The following is a 16,696-nucleotide window of genomic DNA, read 5'->3' on the forward strand; positions in this document are numbered from 1 at the left end:
GCATATATCTCGCTCTCCCTCATAACCAAAGGCCTTCATCAATTCTCTTGTTCTTTTCTTTCTCCTTCAACAAACCATTTCCAATTCAAAAACATGGCTCGTAATTTTTCTCTTGTGTTCACCTTGTCCTCCATTATTTTTCTCGTAACAACAGTACTACCCTCCACTGTTTCATCCACCTCAACACTGGAAAAACACCAAGTTCCACGCATAATGTGCGATGAGTGCAAGCTTCCACCTCCACCTCCTCCTCCTAAACCAATAGAGTGTCCACCGCCACCGTCCCCTCCACCACCGATACCACCATCGCCTCCACCACCATTGCCGCCATCACCTCCACCTCCGGTTATTAAATGTCCTCCGCCGCCAAAACCACTACCACTGCCGCCACCACCACCCGTGGTTGTTGAATGTCCACCGCCGCCAAAACCACCGTGCGGAGGCGGAGGTGTTGACTGCTTGCTGCCCACTTTTCCGGAGACACCAGACGGACCCCATTACCTACTATCGCCACCGGGCCTTCCGTCGCCAGGAACGCTAGATCTTGATGACATTATCAACGGTGCAAACATGATTAATCCACTGCTACGCTACTTCTCGTTGCACTCCTTCACTTTTCTTCTCCTTCTTTGCCTTCCCTATTTCTTGTTCGTTTGATATATGCATTTTTGTTTCGCTTCTCTCTTTTATTACTTGAGCAAGTGGACTAAGATATTTGAATGAGAAAAATAAATTGTTGTTTAGCTCTTCGTAGAAACCAAGCATAAGATTAATTGTTGTTTAGCTTCGTGTCCTTGACTAGTGTTGAATTTAACGATCGAATAAATATTATTGGTTCAATTTGTTCACTGATTAATATGTATGCTTAATTCCAGAGTGACGGCCTCTTCTTCGTTTCTTATATCTCGCATATATATATATATATATATATATATATATATATATATATATATATATATATTATTAGGATATATCTCGCATATATATAGACTGAGGATTAGAGCTTTCGATCAATTCATTTGCTTAATTATGCGACGTAGAGTGTATATTCCTTTTCAGAGTATACGAAGGCTATCGGTACGTATATGCATTATTCATCTTGGTGTTATTTAAAAGAGTGATTAATAATATAGTCCAACATTCTTTCAAAAAAAAAAAATATATATATATATATATATATATATAGTCCAACATAGATTCTCTTTACGTAAAACTTTATAAGAGAAAAAAAATGAAAAGGTAAAATAGAATTAATTAAATTTTCCATAAGTTAAAATCAATTTACATGTTTAAACTTTAATAAATTTCTCTACTCTAGGATTTTAACTTAATTTAATTCATTTAGGATTCTTCCCTGAAGTAGTGGTTACTACTTACTAAGAGGTTGGAGTCGGAGATGCCATTTGATTTGCATTGATTCGTATCAATGCAAGAAAAATTCTATCTTCGGAAATATTTTCTAAATTGGATCGTAACTCCTAAGATGACTTAATTTTAACAAATGCTTACGCTCACATGCATGGTTTAGCACTTGGGGCCTATGGAGTATGGACAGTCCTAGAGAGGCTGACCTCCCAGCTAGGATGACTTCGAACAAGTTCTTATCAAGGAGGCCAATTAACTTCTCAGAATGACTTCTAATCAAGTGCTTATGCCCACATCACTTAGAGCATGTTTGGTTTGGGGATAAGCTGAGCTTCTCATGGGTCTCATCTAGTTTCATCTTCTAACGTGAACAGTACAATAAACACACGAACTTTTGAATTTTGTTAAATCCTTTTTTTTTTATAAATGATTATCAGTGTCCTGGTTAAGAAATTTAAATTTAAGCAAAAATGGTTTAGTATATATTTCAATATTTTATCACGTTGTATGAAATTTCCAATAGCATTAGCCCAATTTATTTTATTTACGCATCTCCCCTTCTTAAGCTCAGCTATGTATCACATGATCAATACAGATAATATTGTACTCAATGATATACAGACCTAGCTAATAGCTAGCTAGCAGGAGTCGCTGCATAAATAATTAATTTCTTGGATATAATTTTTGGATTCTCTAGAATAGCACGTGATTAAGAATGCGATGTATATGCATGCTGCCAATAAATCTATGCACAAATATCTTACAAAAGCCAATATATATTTGCCTTCCGTTTTGTCCACTTATTAGATATATAATTGACGAGATGTTATACAAAAGGCCTGATATAATCCATTTGAAATTAATTTCTTATTATTTATACATCCTATTCTTCAATCTTTTAATTTTTCCCCAATTATATTCTTGGGCAGTTTGCAATTAATGGTTTTCAACTTTTCGTGGAGAGGTTTGTGGTTGGTTTGAGATGGGGTTCAGTTCTTTGCAGTTCTCCGTGTCAATTCGCTTGGGCTCGATGTCGTTCCAGTCAAAGAAGGTGAACGAGGCGCAAAACTCGCTGGTTTTGTTGTTGCTGAAGACAAAGTAGAAGGATTTGTGGGTGACGGCAAAACGTCGTGAAGGAGGGAAAAAGGATGAGAGAGAATGGAGATAGGGGCAAATTGGGAAAACAATGGAAAAATAGAAAAGAAAAAATATATATCAGTTTAACCGTAAAAATATGATTTCTCGCAATGCAAAAACAGTAATAATACATAAACAGTCATGTATTTTAGACATATATTTAACATTCATTTTTTTATCTCCATTTGTCTCATCCTCTTAAATTATATAACTTATCATATTTATATTTGTCTTTTTCTCCTTCAAGTTATCTAATAATATAGGGTGTCCATTCATCTTATTCATGAAAAAATTGACAATGTCTTCCACCCTAGACCTTGCTATAGATTATCCACTACAAACAATTAGTTTAAATTAATTAACTTAATTGTATTTTATTTTACACGAAGAAAAACAGATCTTTTCCAATTTAATGAAATGATAAATACATTGAGTTACATTATTGAATTAAGTATGATCATGCTTTTAACTTGATTATATTTTTGATCCCTTAAATTAGGAGCTCTATTTTTTTCCTCCAAATAATTTTTTTACATTATTTAGTTCCTAAGTTTAAAAAATATTTTTTTTAATCCTTTAACTGGAATTGGAGTCAATAAAAAGTACTTTTCTATTTGAGGGAAGAGACTTTAAAAAAAAAAAAAAAAAAAGACTTTCCGAATTTGAGGGATTACAAATGCAAAAAAGAAAAATCGGGCACAAAAAAACAAAATACCTAATGTGAGAGACAAAAATATAATTAATCAGCATGAGTAACCTTTTAGTTCCCATAAAAAAATTATCCCCATAAAGTAGAAGGTTTATTTTAATCTTTTTAAGTTTTTTATTTTAGTTCCTACATAATCATAACAACGTTAAATAAAAACAGTTAAGCTTAATTTTATTTACAAAGTATTGTTATAAACTTGATTAATGTTGTTACTTGACAAGCAAAAAAGTAAAATTAAAATTTTTAAATCTTTAGGAAAACACGAATACTTGGTACGAGAGAAATTTTAAGTTTCTGTTTGGAATGTTTGATTTTTCTGAAAAAAATGTGTGAAATTTATTCGATGATTATGAGACGATATCGTAGAAGATAAAATAGCAATAAATGGTGCGGCCACGGGCCACCAATACACAAGCATATAATATATCGGTCTCCCTCGTAACCAAAAGCCATTTCCAACTCAAAAAACATGGCTCCTTTTCCTCTTATGTGCTTCGTTATTTTGCTCCTATCCTCCACTGTTTCAGTCACAGCCACCGCCACCCAAACAACCTTAACAGTGGGAAAACTCGACCAAGTTCCACACATAATGTGCAAGGAGTGCGAGCTTCCACCCCCACCCCCTAAAGAGTGTCCTCCGCCGCCGATACCACTAGCACCTCCACCACCGTTACCACCATCACCTCCACCACCGTTACCACCATCACCTCCACCACCGTTACCACCATCACCTCCGCCACCCTTACCGCCACCTATACCGCTATCTCCTCCGCCACCCTTACCGCCATCTCCTCCGCCACCCTTACCGCCATCTCCTTCGCCGCCAAATCTACCATCACCACCACCACTGGCTCCACCACCACCATTACCACCACTTGCACCACCACCACCACCGCTACCCCCATTGCCGATCCCACCAAACGGACCCGGCGAATACCTAGTGCCACCACCGCGCGATCCGAACCTGCCAGATCTTGACGATCTCAACGGTGCAAAGATTATTAATCCACTGCTATGCTTTTCAAACACTAGTTACTTCTCGTTGCACTCCTTCACTCTTCTGGTCCTTCTTTGCCTCCCCTATTACTTTTTCATGTGATACATGCATATATATAAATAATAGAATGCATTGTTTCGGTAATTCTTGTCCTCCCACTTATCTCCCAATTAATTATTATTATGGGTGCTTTATAACGGCGTACAACCGATGCAGTACACACTTATTCCATAAATTAAAATCAACATGCACTTTAACTTTTATAAACTTATTCTTTCATCTAACTTCTCCTAAAGATTTTAACTTTTAATAGTAAGTGGTTCTGTAGCAAACACACAAACCTTTTGAATTTTATTAAATACTAGTATTTTATATTTTTTTATTATTTGTTTCAAAAACTACCATTGTTCCCCGTTAATTAGTATTTAATTAGTGTGTTTCATACAAATTTCTTTTATACTAACTAGCAGCTCTCTTGTACCAAAGCCAAAACGAAATTGCTTAACAGAGAGAAAGAAGTTTTTGGTACAGAAAGGAGTTTTTTTTTTTGTACCAGAAACAAAAGAAAGGAGTTTTTTTTTTGTACCAGAAACAAAAGAAAGGAGTTTTACACAGTACGAAGTGTAAATGAATAACCTATTTCCGTCAATTTTTATTTATTTATTTATTTTTTAACCGATAACAAGGAAACAAAGTGTTTTTTCTTTAACTTGTAGTAACTTTTTCGTACAGTGATTCTGCAGTCATTGTACCTATACAAGAAATACATAGAATCCAGTTTGTCTGTTTTTTGTTTCGAATAACTGTTTTGTTGGATATGGATTGGAAGCGATAAAACTGGGGGGAAATGAATGGAGCTTGAAATATGAAAGGGACTCGAGAATACGTCGTTTGTGGTATGGGGTAGAAAATTAACCTTATACAGATTTAGGTCCACCGTAAGCCTATCAATTTTGTTCGATGGACGAGTTTTTGTTGTCCACTTGTTTTGTCCTTATGCTATGATGAGACTATTACAATAAATTTGTGTTTTAATGTCGATTAATTTTTCTTATACTATGAGCATTATAAGAAATTTGTGTTATCGTGTACACTAAAGAAACCTTATATTAGCATCAGCTTTACATCTGCTTGCGTTTTGATGCTTCAAAGTCAGAAGTTACTTAGTTGCATCCATGTTTTTGCCAACGCTAACTAGCTCAGGGTCGACACTAACTAGGTCAACCAAAACATGGATGCTAACTTGGATGTCATCATAAGAAAAAAAAAATGCCGACTCCTCCTGTGTTGTGGAAACCAACCTGTTGGAGACACTAGATTAGTTGATCAAAGGTTGAACCAATGTGATGTGTCACTTATTGTCCCTATTAATACTATATATATATATATATATATAATATAATATAACTAGTAAAATTTTAAAAAATAATATAATATAAATATTATTTTTGTCATCAATTAGCTAATAATAATACAATGGTCTAATGACATCTGAGTCAAAAGAGATAAGTTAGTTGTTACGTAAATATTGAATAATGAAGAGAAATAGGTAGATGAGTGGAATTCAATGGTTACAACAAAAACATAAAAAAGATCTATAAAAAGCACAGTGAAAAAATAGAGAGAAAAAATGAAAAAGAAAGGACGGAAAAAAGAAAAAAAAATAGAGAGAAAAATGACAAATTTTTTGTCGAACGTGAAGAAATATTTAAAAGTTTTGACTGCTAGTTATAACTCAGTGCAACGATTAAAGAGGCATGCACAAAGTCTGGATTTACTCCATTGTATGATTTCGCATGTTGGCTTATTAAAATGAAAGGAGTACATTGTTCTTTCTCTCTTCCATTTCATACGTGTCGTTCTTATATATTTTCTATAATTTCCTTTTTTATGTTAATTTGCTTGGTTCTTATATATGTTAATTGATTTTATTATTCTTGCTATCATTCTTTTCATGAGCCTCTGGGCGTCATAGCTTCTAGGATTTGAATGTGGATTAACTTGTTTTTACTTTATACATAAAAGAAAAATAAATTCTCAAAGGGAATACATTAGATTGAATGCATGTATGTGCTAACCTTATGCTTCACCTGTTTCATAGATGGTGGAGAAAATTCTTTCTACAATTGTAAATCTAGTTCCCCGCATATTTTATTTTGTGATGAATTATATATGTTGTGAAAAATCACCTGTATAATTCTATCTCTTTTAATCAACAGCAACAAATGTAATTCATGGTAAAATAAAAATTAGGGATTATAACTTTGAGTGTTTTAATCTACTCGCTAATGCTGGATGCGATTCTAAGTAATCTCTTTTTACTTCATGCAATGGTTCGATAATTTTAATTGAGTATCAATTCTACCTTTAATATGTTCAAATCACAAGAGTTTATAGAATAGTCATTTGCTATCATAAATTCTTTCGCTAGAGTAAATTTAAAAATAAAAAATTTCAAACACAATATTTTATTAAAATAAGTAACAATTTATGATATTAATTGAATAACAATTCTATCTTTAACGTTGTGAATTGTAAGGATTTGATCACTAATTATTTGCTAACTTAAATCCTTGTGTTAAGTTTTAATAGAGTATAAAAAAAAAGAGTTTTTTTATAACAAGATTCAAGAATATATTTTTTTGGCCTAAAGTAAATATTTATAAAATTAATGATGTTGCGCAATTAATCAGAGGTCCCTAATTATATATATATATATATATATATATATATATATATATAAAATTAAAAATTAATTGTTTTTAATTTTGTATTCTTATTTATATTTTTTCAGCCTTTCCAATTTTTATGTAAATATCAGTATTTCTATTATATTTCTCTTAAATTAATTAATCAATATGTTCACTCTATTTCTTATTTATTTCTCTTCTTTCCTTTTATCATTTACGTATTTTTACTCTATTTCCTTCTTCACCGTCAAATATACTGTAATTTAGTATTATTTTATTTCAAAACTTTAACTGTTTTAAAATTTGAATATGTACTAGTACTCATTTTTTCAATCATTTGACTCTTTTTTTTAGTGAAGTATTAAATAAATTTGATTTTTACATGATACTTATAGTTGAATATTAATAACTCTGAATTTAGTGGAGTAAATAAGATTATTTTAATTTAAATTTGTATAAATAAAATATTTCTTCATTTCTAGTAAAGAATTGAAAAAGGAGAGAATAGTAACAAATATCCGGCACCAACAAAAAAAAATTATACTGACACTAACAAGGTTAAAAGGAAATAATTAATCTTATTATTAAGGAATAATTAATCTTTATTTTTTTTGGTCAGCAGGAATAATTAATCTTATTTTTTCACCAAATTGTTTTTAGGAGTAACTTTTATACACTTATTTTATTTTCACTTTATTTTTTTATTACATTACTCATTTATAAGTTTTTTCATAACTTTCTTTCTTCTTATTTAAAAAGAAAAAAGAAAAAGGAAAAAAGAGAGAACATGATCAGTTTTGATTCGACCCACTTGAACGCCGTTTGATTTTACCAGCAATAATAAGCCGCCAAAATGTAATTGAAAATTGAAATTCAAACTAAGTAGTACTATTGGTGCTAAATTAAAATGAAGTGTTATTTCGCGGCACTGACACCTAGCAGTTGCAGTTTCCTCAAAAAAAAAAAAAAAAACAACAGGGTCAAAAGAGTAACGGCATACCATAAACTTTACTTATCTCTATCCTTTTCTTCTGCATCTGCACTAAAATATACTATTTTGTTGATTTGTTTTTCTGTTTCTGTCAATCCTTCCGAAATTCTGCAGAAAAAATGTCAAAAGCAAACGCAAAGAACAAATCCCCCTCCACCGAGCTCCACCCTCCTTACTTCGAGGTATCTATCTCCCTACTCTGTCACATTTATTTGAAATTTTAATGAAAGGATTTTGTGACGGTTTTTGCTTTTTTGTTCTTGCAGATGATTGCGGATGCGATATCGTCCTTGAAAGACCGCACGGGTTCGAGCCAGCCAGCGATAGCCAAGTTCATCGAGGACAAGCACAGCAAAGTGCTCCCTCCCAACTTCCGGAAACTTCTCTCCGTTCAGTTGAAGAAACTCGTCAAATCGGAGAAGCTTTACAAGGTCAAAAACTCTTACAAACTTTCTTCCGCCACGGACAAAGAGACCCAGAAGAATACCGAAACCGAGCCCAAACAGAAGGTTGAAAAGAAGAAGAAGAAGAAGAAGAAGGTGGGTGAGAAGATTAAGAGGCTGAGCCAAGTGAAGACACCCGAAACTCTGAAGAAGAAAGCACCCACCAAGAAGGACGCGGCGGCAACTAAGAAGAAATCTGCGTCGGCGGTGGAAGGTTCAGGAGGAGGGAAAGTGAAGTGTTTGAGTCAGGTGAAGACCCCTGAGGCCTTGAAGAAGAAGAAGCCCAATTTGACACCCAAACCTTCCAGGCCCAACAGGAATGCTAGGAAATGAAACCACCACTTGTGTCGTATGTATGTTAATGCTTTTTTTTTTTTTTTTAAGTTCTGTTGCCTTGAAGTGGATTATTGTTATGATCAACTTATAACAGTTGACGATTGCAATGTGGTAGTTTCTGCGATTATTTATTCGATGTGGGATTTTTTCCTCCTAATCATTTTTTTGGGTGTGCGTTTATTTTAGTTTTATATAACACCGGAAAATGTTCCTGAAATTGGCTGCAATGATCCCGGTTTACAAGCTAATCAATTTTGAATTGTGTTCATCTATTTTGGTACAATGAGATCAGGGATCAGCATACATGTCATAGCAATGCAAATTATCTGTGTGTGCAATTTCTTTTCCCATTTACCCGTTCTTCATTTTCGGTAATTTAAATGTCAAAGCTTTGTGAAATTTATCATCCTATGTTTTTTCATTTGCCTGTTACATTAGTATCCGACATTTTGTGTTCTTGGAGGGGGATTACTTGTTAGAGTGGTCAAAAGTTGAAGATTTTTACTGTTATTCTACCTATATTCTTCCTCAATAACTCCTTGTTATCTTGAGCCTTGATTTCTATGACCAAAAAACACATAAAAAGTCTGCTTGTAACAAATTTTGATTTTGATGGTGCCTTGTTTTCTTTGGTTTTTTCATGGCAAACTAGCCTAGCCATTTTGGTTTTTGCTTTTCCGAATATGTAATCTTAAGACCTTAAATCGTCCTTGGGATGATGCAGTAGAGAACCACCACGACTAGTAATAAGAGGAATAAATATATTTTTTAGTCTTTCAATTTTTTTTATTAATTCTTTAAATTTTTAAAGTATTATTTTAATTCTTTTTTGTTCATTGTGTTTGTGATTTTATAATTTGTGATAATTTTTAACCGTCAAAATTTATTTTTAATTACTTTTTTAAAAATGATTTTTGACAATTTTAAACTATTAAAATATTTGATTTATATGGTTTAGTGACTTTTTTTTTACATATTTTGGAAGTTTTAAAGAAGAAAAATAAAAAAACATGCATGTGAAATTGTGGCAATTTTTTTATATATTTTAATGATTTTAAACTATCACAAATTATTTTTAAAGAAATTAAATTTCAAAAAATCTAATCATAAAAAATTATCATAAATTATGACACCATTAACACTAAAAATGAGAGAGATTAAAATAATTTTTTAAAAAAATTTGAAAGACTAATAAAAAAAATTTAAGGACTAAAAAAATAATTATCTAAATTTAAAAAACTAAATACATATTTAGGCCCTAATGTCTCTCCATGTGTAAGGTGTGTTTGAATTTCTGCTTCATACACCCAAATCCCTCAGTGTGTAAATGTAAAAGTCAAAGAAACACAGCCATAGTCTTGGGAGTTTCAACTTCCTTAGAAGTAGAATAGGAATAGGATTGCAACCAAAATGATAATCTATAATACAACAAAGTTACAAAACAAAACAGCTAACAAAGTCAATGACTACTTAACCCTTCATACCAGTGCCAACCATGAACAACTGCAAGTCCAACAAGGGTCACAGTTCCGCACCTTAACCACCGTGAAACCCTTGTGGCAAAAACTACTACCTCGTAACATAATATAGTTGTGCATGTGGGAGACTGGGAGTTATAAGGTTACTTGATGATTAAAGGAAGAAGGAAAAGAATGAGACTGTGAATTTGAATTTTTTCCACTAGGAAAAATTAATAAACTAATAACTAACATTTATCAGTAAAAAATATAACACTTCATAATATGTGGATTGTACTGTTATATTTCTTGGCCTCGCATTATCGTTAACTAGCTACTGCCAATAGGACATATTGTATGATTTCCTCATGATCAATAAGACTTTTAACATAGGAAAATCCCACATGGGTCCATCATCAACTTCATTGCACCTTAATACTCATCTAATTGGTAACCTGACATTAGCATCAACTCTAATATATACCACTATCGAGGGAAATCCCTCTGTACACAACAATGAGGATCTAAAGATAGTACACACAAACACAGCACAAATAGAAATATATAACAAAAAAACACAAATTTATATATAGTTTGCCATCTTTTTCCTACATCAACAATAACATTTTAACAAATATTCGGTATTTCAAGTAAGATTATAAGTTTTCTATATAAACATGAGAAAGCCTTCTATATAAACATGAGAAAACCCTTCGTATTACATGACTCCCTCTCACTTGCGGTAGTTCCTTCTCTCATCACAATGACCTATTTTATAATTAAGAATGAATCTATTCATAAATGTGATTTAGTGAGCTTTAATTGTCCCCTCTATCCTCCACTCGACCTCCCGATTGTATGATTGTGGAATTCTCCAAAAAACAAATCAAGATACATTCCACTACTTAATTAAAATGTTACTTAACTTTTTACCCACTTAACATTTATTTGAAAGTTTGAATTGTTTTTAATTTCCAACACATTTATACCACATTAATAATTATTTTAAATACATATCTTCAATTCTTTAAAACACATTCACATAGAGAGATGAAAAACTTTAGTGTAATAAAGTTCCAGATTGAGCATTACTTCAAACATTGTGTGTAAAATATGGAAAAGTTAACTGGATATCAAGTTACATTAGAGATCTATCAAAATTTGTTTCCAAATCAATAACCGTTGTCACAACAAACTTTTTTTTTTCTCCTACTTTTCAACAATATGAAGGGGAAAAAAAAAGCATTCCTTAATTTAATAGTTCTTAGTTATTGTTCTTGTGAAGGATAATATGACGAGTGACAAAATCCATTTTGATTTATTAGATTTTTAGAACATAATTAATAAGACAATTTCCTTCAAGGTTATGGTTAATGTAGATAAATTTTTTTTATAAATTTATGAAGTTTCTTTGTAAGATGTGAAAATCGATGATTGACATATAATATTTTTTTAAGAGATTGACATATACTCTTGGATCAATAAAAAATGTTTAATTTGTATTATTTATAAAATATGTTTTTGTTTATACGTTCTTTTATTACAAGGAATGATAATGAAATATTGGGAAAATTATTCTCGAGTTGAATATTAAAAAAAATAGTATATGCAATTTGCTTATTCTTATTTAGTTCATTATAATTATTATTTATAAGTCAAAGTAATGTTTATTCTACTTATTTTTGTTTAAAAAATATTTGTTTTGAAAAGAAAATTATTGAAAAATTAGTGTGAATCTAATTATATATATTATATTTTTTTATCTAATGATTCTAATCCAAAATTTTAGTTAAGAAATTTAAGTCAAGTTACACTTACATAATGTTGGCTGAATGCATATTATTATATACTAAATTTTTCATATTTAATATTTTCACAAATATAGAATGATAAAAAAAAGCCATTAAACGAATTTATTTTTTCATAATTACTCTTTTTGATACGATAGGATAAATAAATAATTATTTTAAACTTATATTTATTCAATCAACATATTTAGATATATAATTCACAAGTTTAAAAACGTCTTACAGAAATTTTATAGTTAAAATTCATAATTGTACATATAAGTATAATAGTATATTTTTAATTTACATGCAAGTTCCAGATAATACTTTTTTCTTACAAATATTTATGCAAGGTATAATAATTTAATGTTTAATTACTCATTTCGTATATGTGTGTAAACGGTGTAAACCTTGAAAATTTTTGCAGGCAAACAAATTTATTACATTTTTTATCAATAAAAATAAAAGAAATTAAACAACAAAAAGTTATTATCCATGACATAACAATATTTTTTTTGCTAAAAAACAAAATATCTCTATAGCAAGTTATAAGACTAATTTTTCAAAACAGATAGATTATCGAAATAAATTTTATCTCTCCCATCAAAATCATCTCCATAGTTTCTAACAACACATAATATTCTCTTAGACATATAAATTAAAACCTTTCTAACATAATCAAAATTTAATAAGTTTTGGTTTCTAAAGTTAGTTGTCACTATGTTTGTTAACTTTAGCTATTATTATAATTGCCTAAAAAAAGGTTATTATTATAACACTACCACAAATTTTAAATTAATTAAGCGGTCTTAATAGCAACACTGTGTAACATGTTAACGTCAAGAACAAAAACATATTAAAATTTACTCCTCTAAGAAACTAAACCTTATGATTTTACATATAATATTAAAAGAGTAAAATTCAGACAGATGTAGAAATTAAACCATAATTTGATATTAATTTGATATGGACATATCATTTTCGTTCTTCACTTACTTGAGCCCCACTCCAACGTCGCTAATTCTTCACTTCAGCTATGACTTTCGACTTCACTTAGTTGTTGACGTTAATCTGTTTGTAGACGTACCTATATAATTTAATTAATACCTAACGTGGTGAACAGAACTGGCATCATTGATGGAATTGATGTTAAACTACCTGAAAAAGAACCAATCCCTGCGTTTCAACACAATCAATGAGAAAAGATGCAAGCAACAACATTGTCGTCCGATAATAAAAACACCACAAAAATTCAAATCCTTTCGGTTTGTGTTGTTTCCATTATCTCATAATACCAACTGCCACGTTTTACATCATATTTTTACGTGAATGAATATGTGATTAAATGGCTTAGAGTTTTTTTTAAAAAAATATATATTTTTGATATAGAGTATTACCCATTTTGTTAATCATATTTCCATTGTATAACCTAATTATTATTTTTAGTGAGATTTTTTTAATCACATTTTTTCACTACTTATAAGAATTTAGTTGAGTATCATTTGGATCAAACCACAAATTGATAATGGCTAAAGTTTGATTCATGTTCCTTCAATTACTTTTAAAAAAAAAGTTAAAGCAAATTAGCTAAGCATAAAATAAATAAATTTGTTTATTATAATTTATGCTTCAAATATAAATAATATTTATATAAAAATATGTTAAAAATAATATAAAATAAAAAAGATTATCCATTTGCCTTTTCCTGATAAATTAAACTTCTTAAATAATTATATAGTTTGTGTCCTTACCAGTATTGTAGGCGACAATTATCTCTTAATTATTACCCTTTTTGATGTTCGAAAGTCAAATTAAACTTTAGTACTACCCCACCTCGGCCCGGTGGTCCATTCTAGAATCACACTGTTCTTCCGTAACCAACGAAAAACATAATTTCTTTTTCTTGTAGGAGAAACCAATATGTCAGTATCCATTACATTAAACAATGTAAGTCGATACGGTGAGAGAGAATTTGGATAATTTACATAAAGTTTTACATTAAACAATATGAGTAAGGAACATCTTATACATGGGTCCGATCCGAACCACGCCTCTTCACTCTTCAGGCATGCCGTCAACAACACAATTTACAAACAAAGCCTGTATATTACAAGTTACCTGTAATTTAAGCTTTGAAATATTATATTCTGTCAAAAAAATAAAAGCTTTGGAATATTATAATGGTGACTAAAAAAACGGAAAATATCAGAAATAAAGATGTTAATCTCCCTTAAATAAAATATTGAATTCAAATTTTCATAAATAAACAAACTCTTTAAGTGATATACTAATAATTCTGACTCAAAGAGAATGGTCTCTAATAAAATATAAATGTGTTGATTATCAAAACCATCAAATATAATTAATTCTATTAGAATTAGGGTGGGAAGGAAATCCAAAAAAAAAAAAAAAATAGAAAAAACTAGAGTGTAGGGGAAAAATTAGTAGCGTAGCATTGGAAACCTTGGCACGTGGGACGTGAAGTATATTATTAATTAGGGGAAGGAACATTGGTGATAAACTCAGCTACCAGAGTGGGTGTCGCATTTAATGTACCACTACCACCTCTACCTCACCTTCTTTCTATGCATACATATATACGAAATTATTAAATTAAGATTAGGAGCGTACCCAGAGGGTGCTTTCCCATGCCCATGCCATGTGTTATTTCGTCTGCATGCGCCTAACTTCACTCTTCTTTCTCACCCACCCCCATTTCATTTCTTCGTAAGAGAAAAAAAAAAAAAGAAAGGAGATGGAAGGCATCACCGCCAGCGTGTGCAGGGGCGTGAAGGAGTATTGGAGGAGGAAGGGGTACAAGAGGCTAAACGGGTCGGGCCGGAGGAGAAGGAACCGGGTGGAGCTTGGGAGCACCCGAACCGGGAAGGGTCGGTTCTGGAGGTGGAGGATCAGACTCGCACCCAAGATCCGAATCAGGAAAATCCCATCGCCGAAGAAGATGGTGCTGTGGGTTCGGGACGCGTACGTGAGGATGATGCTGGGCCTGGCCAACTCGCGGATCATGACTGTGAGCGCCTCAGCTTCGGGCTTCGGTGGGACCCTCGCAGGTGCGGACACGTCCTTCGCTGGGTTCGGGCGGGCCCCTCCCAAGGAGTACGACGAGAAGACCATCATCCAGATCTACAAGTCCCTCCTCATGGCGCATGGTGGTCCATTAGTTCCTCGTGACGCCGCCGCAACACAAATCCGGTGACCCTAACGGTAACGGTAATGCGCCAACCCGTCAAAGCACCCTTTTTTCTTATCAATTGTTCAATACCTTCTTACAGTTACTTCCCTCGATCGACCATGTTAATTTCTTTCTGTCATTCTATATTTTGTGATGAGGGTTTAATTACTTTTTAACGTGATTCTATCAACTCGATAGATTCGTCTTTTCTCACCGCCCCTATTCCTAAACTACATGTCAACGTCACCGGATTATACACAGACGCGAAATTGTATTATTATCTATGAAGTAAGGACACTCCAATTTCTTATCGTGTCCGGTTATTACGTTCTATATTTTAAATATTATAGATGTTCACGTGTTTATCGTGTCCGGTTATTACGTTCTATATTTTAAATATTATAGATGTTCACGTGTTTATGTTGTGTCTGGTGTCCGTGTCGTGCTTCGTATATTATTATGCTGCCAAACGCGGCTCTATTGATTTCGAGGTTTATCTTGTTGCTAGTGCTCCATGTTTTGCGCTGAAAGTCAACCCAAATTCAGGAATCCAAAAGGTTATGACCGATACGTAAAGATATATATGGCTAGTTTTATAATATCTTTCTTTATGAAAGAATTTTGTTGGTTTATTTAAATTAAAGCATGGGCCACAAGCCCACAAGCTCACTTACATTGAATTTTAATTGTTTTTTTTACTCGAAAATGGTGATAATAAAATAATTGTATTTTAAAATACTCGATCGTAGAAGATATGAATATGATACTATGTAATCATGCATTACTTATCTAAAAAAAAAATAAGCTGTTTTATGCGGGTGTGTGAATGACTTTATCTACTCGGGTGAAATAAAAAGGCAAAATTATATGACGCTGTATAGCTTGGGAATGAGTTTTTTTTTATATTTTATTTTTAGGCAAGCTTGGGAATGAGTATGCGTAGGTTTTTAATTAATGCATGCTTAACTTCATTTTGTAAAAATTTAATTAGGTATATTTAGGTTAATCTCTGAAAATGCGATTAGGTGCAAAGTAGAGATCCTTTGTAACACTTTTTTTTTATTTAAAATGCATCAATATGAACATCATCTAACTCAAAAGTATACGATTTATTAAGGAATTCAAACCTCTTGCACTCAAACCATGGTAATTCTGTTTTAGTATCTAATTCTAGTACATCTTAAAAAAGACATAAGATTTTTGTCATTGTGTTGCCATTAGCGATCATTCCATTTATTTCTATAATAACACGTGCCCTGCATAGGTACTCAATTTATAATTTACAACTTTTTAATATATTTTTTTAATATTTTTAAATTTCATGTAAATATATATTAGTAGATATGTATAAAAATATTTTTAAAAAAACTATATAAATAAAATGTTTTAAACGTTATAATAATTATTATTATTAATTATTAATAGTAATGATAATAATAATGTTACCATTCAACTTTTTTTAAAATGGTTGCAACTGGAATGTAATAAAACACCTAATTAAGAGTGGAAACAAGATATATATGGTCCAAATAAGGTTTTATTTGGTTTAACCCATTTAAAACATTCATTGAAAAAGTTTGATATGTCATTTGTT

General features: G+C 31.6%; 4 protein-coding genes across 4 annotated transcripts; 3 read left to right on the plus strand and 1 right to left on the minus strand.

The window, feature by feature from the left end:
• The first annotated feature begins 213 nt into the window (after positions 1–213).
• Positions 214–657, plus strand: LOC114369337 (leucine-rich repeat extensin-like protein 3). The gene has a single exon (XM_028326559.1). The coding sequence runs from the start codon at positions 214–216 to the stop codon at positions 655–657; it is 444 nt and encodes a 147-aa protein (XP_028182360.1).
• A 2,890-nt stretch (positions 658–3,547) lies between these two features.
• LOC114369348 (acanthoscurrin-2-like) lies at positions 3,548–4,955 on the minus strand. Its single transcript, XM_028326569.1, has 2 exons — positions 4,939–4,955; positions 3,548–4,175 (listed from the first exon to the last, which is right to left on the minus strand). Exons 1-2 carry the CDS (start codon positions 4,953–4,955, stop codon positions 3,548–3,550), a joined length of 645 nt encoding a protein of 214 aa, XP_028182370.1.
• A 2,921-nt stretch (positions 4,956–7,876) lies between these two features.
• LOC114378635 (histone H1-like) lies at positions 7,877–8,885 on the plus strand. The gene is made up of 2 exons (XM_028337283.1): positions 7,877–8,071; positions 8,156–8,885. Exons 1-2 carry the CDS (start codon positions 8,009–8,011, stop codon positions 8,663–8,665), a joined length of 573 nt encoding a protein of 190 aa, XP_028193084.1. The 5' UTR covers positions 7,877–8,008; the 3' UTR covers positions 8,666–8,885.
• Positions 8,886–14,428: 5,543 nt separating this feature from the next.
• Positions 14,429–15,467, plus strand: LOC114378645. The gene has a single exon (XM_028337295.1). The coding sequence runs from the start codon at positions 14,668–14,670 to the stop codon at positions 15,124–15,126; it is 459 nt and encodes a 152-aa protein (XP_028193096.1). The 5' UTR covers positions 14,429–14,667; the 3' UTR covers positions 15,127–15,467.
• Positions 15,468–16,696: the final 1,229 nt, after the last annotated feature.

This window comes from Glycine soja, chromosome 2 (genome assembly GCF_004193775.1).
Source record: "Glycine soja cultivar W05 chromosome 2, ASM419377v2, whole genome shotgun sequence".
NCBI classification, from domain to species: Eukaryota; Viridiplantae; Streptophyta; class Magnoliopsida; order Fabales; family Fabaceae; genus Glycine; species Glycine soja.

What these genes read in the sequence shown, in the direction of transcription:
- LOC114369337 (XM_028326559.1), top strand. Translation starts at nt 214, where the DNA reads ATGTGCGATGAGTGCAAGCTTCCACCTCCACCTCCTCCTCCTAAACCA.
- LOC114378645 (XM_028337295.1), top strand. Translation starts at nt 14,668, where the DNA reads ATGGAAGGCATCACCGCCAGCGTGTGCAGGGGCGTGAAGGAGTATTGG.
- LOC114378635 (XM_028337283.1), top strand. Translation starts at nt 8,009, where the DNA reads ATGTCAAAAGCAAACGCAAAGAACAAATCCCCCTCCACCGAGCTCCAC. An exon ending in TCCACCCTCCTTACTTCGAG is followed by an intron (nt 8,072 to 8,155) that starts GTATCTATCTCC and finishes TTGTTCTTGCAG; the next exon opens with ATGATTGCGGATGCGATATC.